The sequence below is a fragment of the Nicotiana tabacum genome, chromosome 22 (genome assembly GCF_000715075.1).
Source record: "Nicotiana tabacum cultivar K326 chromosome 22, ASM71507v2, whole genome shotgun sequence".
NCBI classification, from domain to species: Eukaryota; Viridiplantae; Streptophyta; class Magnoliopsida; order Solanales; family Solanaceae; genus Nicotiana; species Nicotiana tabacum.
Window position 1 is genome coordinate 13,488,054 of NC_134101.1, and position 5,637 is coordinate 13,493,690.

Genomic DNA, 5,637 nt, shown 5'->3' on the forward strand with positions numbered 1-5,637 from the left:
AGGCCTAACTAGAGAGGTAGTTGAAAGTTCATCGAGGGGAATGGGACTATGGCCGACGACAAGTCATTGTGGCGGTAACTCTACCTAGAATACTGGAGATCCCAAGATCTAGGTTCAAGGAGATCAAACAAAGTCATTAATGACGGTTCAACATTATCAACTAAATTGTTTGGTCCATTCTCGTGGTGAGACAATGTTCATTACCAAGGATAAAGCAGTAAGATTTTTTAATGGTTTCTAAATTTGATACGGGGTATATCAAAAAATGTATCTACAGGATGACACATTTAGAAATCACCTATATAAGTGAGAAGTGTTAGCCGCTTCAAGGAGAATTTTGCAAGGCCAGTTCTCTACGCACTTATGAAACCAGGCAGTGTTCATGGATGAAACGAACATAACAATGAGAACCAAAGACGGTTAAGGGTTGGTTGTGTGACTTATGGTTGTCTAGGTATACACCAAAGTTTAACAGTTCAAAGATATCAAATCTACCGATTGGTCGAGTATATCCGATATAAGTTCACTACGGAAAGTTCAAAGGGAAACCTACTTATCCAGATTGTTGGGTTTAAGTTTCTTAGAGCTTAAAAGAGGGTGAATGGGAAATGGAGGAAAAATAAAATTTTGATTTTTCCTCCTTGACAAAGGGACATTGTCTCATATTGGAGGAGGAAAAGACTTTTGATGGGTATATATACAATTGCTCTTCTTCTAGCTCTTAAAGAGTTAAGAAGAAGGCAAGCCTCGCGCCATCGTCGCTCGCTCGGCTTCGGCTTCGGATTTGGTCAAATGATTGATTGATTAATTTTTTGGACCAAATTTATTTGTTAATATTAACGCAATATTAATTAATCCAAATTAGACCGTTTCTATAACGGTAATTCAATTTTCCTCCGTTTTAATTTTCCCGTTATAATTTGAATTTGTCGGTTTGCATAAATGGTCATTTTATAAAACAGCCATTTTGAGTTGCAACCTTACATGAAGAGTTGTAACTCTTCAGTATAACCCAACATTTTTTGGCTATAAATACATGAACTCTCCCTCAGATTTTCCTTAAGAAAATTCTGATTTATCCTTTTTCTTTCTGCATTGTTTTAACAGAAAAGAAAGCAGTAAGTGTGATTTACTACTGTTCTTTGCGTTCGTTGTCACTGGGGTTTGAAGTACCGCTACACCAGTGAGGGTAATCCGTTCTATCATGGGAGAAAATAATCTTAAACCTCGGGTACAAGGAGGGGATTATGTTTCTTAAATAAACACTATGAATTCAGTGAGCTCGGAATAATTCTGCTCTTCTACATTTCTGGTTTTTATTCTTTGAATATATTTTTCGAATACAAAATACTCACAGTTTATCCTTGTCATCACAATTGAGTATTACGCTCTGATGTAGGCGTTTAAAACATGCGTTTTGATAAGTTGAGGTGTTCAAATGGGAAAGTTGAATGTGACACCCCAAACGAATTTCATATCGACAAAACACGAAAGAGATGCTGGGTATATAAATAAATAAGCGTTAGACTCTAGTGATGCGTTTTAAAATCATACGGGCCTAGGCCCAAAGCGGACAGTATTACTAGTAGGCTATGTTATTACATATGGTATCAGAGTCACTCCGCATGCAATCTTGAACGATGGTGGGGCAAACTCGGCAAGGACGCTAAGTCCCTTGGGGGAGGAAGGTATATGTGACACCCCAGGTGTATCCCACATTGACAAAACACGTAAGAAATGTTGGGTAAATAAGTAAACAAATCTTAGACCTTTGTTTACCTAGATAAAAAATTGATGCAAGTTTAAGTGACTACGGGGTCATTAAATTTGCCATCATAAAAACATTGAATAAACTGTGACAAAATATATTGTAATTATGACTTCGATCAGATCTTAAGAATGCACGTTCAATAATTATGTGACATTGAACAATATCCAAGCACCAAGATTAGGATTACATCTAATTGAACACAAACACAGTCCCACAAAGTTCCAAATGATAATTGACGAAGCCTGTTGATTGTTGTAATCAATTCAGTCAAAGAACCATCTGATCCTCGCAAAGCCGGTTGGAGATAAAAACAAAACCTGTTATTTTTTCTGAAAACATCTATTTTGCTTTCTTATACTGCTAAAAACAACACAATCTTTTTTCCCAAACTCATTGCCCTCAATATAGGGAAGCAGTCAAGCAGGGGTCTATCATCTTGCCTTGTTACGAGAATAAGATTTATTTTAGTCCACTTAGATGACAGTATATGGTTCAGCACAAGGGTATTCTTTTTGTTGAGAGGACTAATCTGTTCGGTCAAGCGATCTTTTTGTTCTTTAATCTTGCCAATTCAAGTTGATCCAAGACTCTTTCGAGACCGATCCCCTCAATCTTCTTTAAAACAAACTATGTGACGTGGCAGTTCCTTGTACGAGTAAATATATCAAATTCATAAACCACACGTGTATTACGTTATATATTAGTGTAAAAATCATGGAACATAAGAAGTAACTGAAATTAGAGAATCGCAATGCACACGCTTTTATATTAACTGTCGCCTGCTTTATATTAAATGAAAACAGAAATTAATTAAGAACATCTCCACCAGACAGACTTCCTTTATTTTCCACCTTTTTCTGCGCATTATTCCATATTCTCACCGCCCATTCTCAACATCCTTCATTAGCTACCCAAAAAAATAAAAAAAGGGAAAAAACAAGAAGAAATAAATACTATACAAAGAAAGAACATACCCTGATCAGATTTCAGGGGTTGGTTCTTTTTCAACCCTTAGGGATCTGATCTTTCATATAATTATTCATCAAGTTTTTTTCCTATCCAAAAAAAAAAGAAAGAAAAAATGGTTCGTGTAAGCAATTTCTTAATCTCATTTGTTAACTTGTTAACCTTTGTGCTAGCTATAATGGCTATAGCAATTGGCATTTGGTCTAAAACAGAAGAAAGTAAAAGCCTTTGCCAAAAAGCAATTTACATGCCTTTTTTAATATTTGGGGCGTCACTTCTGGTGTTTTCTTTAATGGGATTAGTGGGATCTTGCTGTAGAGCCTCGTTTTTCCTATGGATATATTTGTTTTTTCTGTTTTTGTTTATTGTTGGGATGATTTGTTTCTCGGTTTTCACTATTTTGGTGACAAATAAGAGCGTGGGCAAGGCTTTATCTGGAAAAGGAGATGACGACGCCAAGTTTGGAGATTGGCAACATTGGTTGGAGAAGCATGTTGTTAATGATAAACATTGGGGTGATATTAAGAGTTGTATGGCTACTTTCAAATATTGTCAAATGATTCCTCGTGGCAAATCTGCAGATTTTTACAAATATAGCCTCTCCGTTACTCAGGTTTCATTTTTTTTTTTCGTCTTTACCCTTTCATTAGTTTTCTTTGTAAGTTCTTCTTTTAGATTTTTACATGCGGGTTTCTTCTATATCTTGGTTTATGCTTTGGTGCACTTTTTCTCTGGACTCGTTTAATACAATGTTGCGTCATGTATGCAGTAGCGGAGCAGGATTTTTACTAATGTGAGTCAAAATATAAAAAAGTAAGCTTACGGAAAAGTTAAGGAATGTCAATATATAATATACATATATATAAATAAATAAATTTAACTAGCTATACAGTGTAATTTTTCGACGTAAGGATACAAATTGAGACCCTTTCAATACATATGGCTTCGCCACTGCATGCATGATTCACATTGAGCTTCTATTTGGAATGGTTATATGTATTAATTTCTTTTTAGATGAAATAACGCTTGCTCAAATATATTAAGTCACCTTCAGCTTTTCTTCTTCCTATAAAGTATGCAATACATTGGATTTAAATACACTTTGAGCCCCAAGGGCCAAAAGCTTTTAGTTGTCAATACTCCCTCACAGTTCATTTTTACTTGTTATACCACAATCTTTTTTTTCTTCATGTTTTACCTTTATTATTAACTACTCATTCTTCAAATTATTTTTCAAGACTTTTGAAAATACTATCATTATTATGGGTAAAATTATAATATATATATATATATATATATATATATATATTTTAAGTTTTTGTGAAGTGTAAAGTCAAAAGTGAACAACTAAAAGTGAAATTATATATTACAGATGCTAATAATTTATTTTTTATGGTGCAGTCGAGTTGTTGTAAACCGCCAACTTACTGCGGCTTTGAATTTCAAAATGCAACCCATTGGACAATGCCAAAAGCAGGACCAGCCGTGCCAGACAGTGACTGCAAAACTTGGAGCAATGTTCAAAATGAGCTCTGTTTCAATTGCCAATCATGCAAATCATCATTCCTTGAATCAATCCAGAAAAATTGGAACAAATTTGCACTCATCAACTTTTGTATCTTCGTTTTTATCATCGTCATTTATTCTGTTGGTTGTTGTGCTCTAAGGAACAACAGATCAAAGGGATACTACAAACCATACCCTTAAATTTTTTTAAGTGATTTATTTGGTAAGAAGGAGCTTATTTGGCTTGGGTAATTGTGACATTAATACTGCATTTTTGTTTGTGAATGACTTTGACTTTGTTAAACAATCTGTAAATTCCAATTTGTATGGATTTGTTGAATTATAGGAATTTTATACTATCTCCACTTTTGTACATATACCAAGTCTTCGCAGCCAATAAATATTTCCTGAACGGGATAGCTATACTAGGTTTTGGCGTTTTACTATAAGTGCTTCTTTAGCCTGCCTAAATGTAACATGTGTGTAAGTATCAAACCTCTTGAGTCTTGTATGTTTTCCTAGTATAATAACGTTCTCGCTAGCCAAAATATGTATATTTTTGTATATAATATACATATATACAAAAAATATACATTTTGTCGGCTATTATTTTTTATAGCGGCTAAAAGTATACATTTCTCTTTAATTAACAATTTACAAAGAGCAATTGGGAATTGAAGGGTATCTGTGAAAACCTTCAGATTTCCATGATACTGAGTCCAATAAAAGTTTTTTTGTTCAATCTACAAAACAATTTCAAGAATCGCCATAATATTATTCATTTGATCACTGACATGTTTTTCCTGTTGCTCCCACCAGTTCAAAAGGCGAAATAATACTTATTCGCAATCAATATTCATATCAAACCAAACAATTTAGCCCTAAAGAGTCCCAAATTAAAATAAAATATCTTTTAAATATGATTAAGTGATAAAAGTCTATATGGTAGTCAAATGCCTTGCATCATTCATTTGAAACCACCTAATGCGAGTAAGTTTTTTCTTTTTTCAAAAAATTAAGCTTTGTATCTGTTTACCCTCAAAATCGGATAACAATTGAATTTATAAGTGATTTTAAGGATACGTGGATTAATTTGACACAAAGCGATAGATTGAACTATAGGTAAAGCAAACAATAATAAAGTAAATTCAAACCGTGTGATTTGAACAGTTATAGCCTTGAGAAATAGACCTCACTCGAACTGAATATGATCCAAATAATGTCAAATACAGAAGAACAGTAGCTTGCGGAAAGAAAATAATATTATAATACTTTTAGGATACGTGTTACCTTGCCTTTTATAAATAATCAGACTCCCTTTATATAGTAGGGGAGTCCTACTTTAGGTGCAACTCTACATAAGGTAAAAAACCTCATGATTTGCTAATTAAGCG

At 33.9% G+C, this 5,637-nt stretch overlaps 1 protein-coding gene across 1 annotated transcript; it reads left to right on the forward strand.

Moving 5' to 3' along the window:
* The first annotated feature begins 2,621 nt into the window (after positions 1–2,621).
* LOC107793507 (tetraspanin-8-like) lies at positions 2,622–4,602 on the forward strand. Its single transcript, XM_016615874.2, has 2 exons — positions 2,622–3,350; positions 4,139–4,602. Exons 1-2 carry the CDS (start codon positions 2,853–2,855, stop codon positions 4,442–4,444), a joined length of 804 nt encoding a protein of 267 aa, XP_016471360.1. The 5' UTR covers positions 2,622–2,852; the 3' UTR covers positions 4,445–4,602.
* Positions 4,603–5,637: the final 1,035 nt, after the last annotated feature.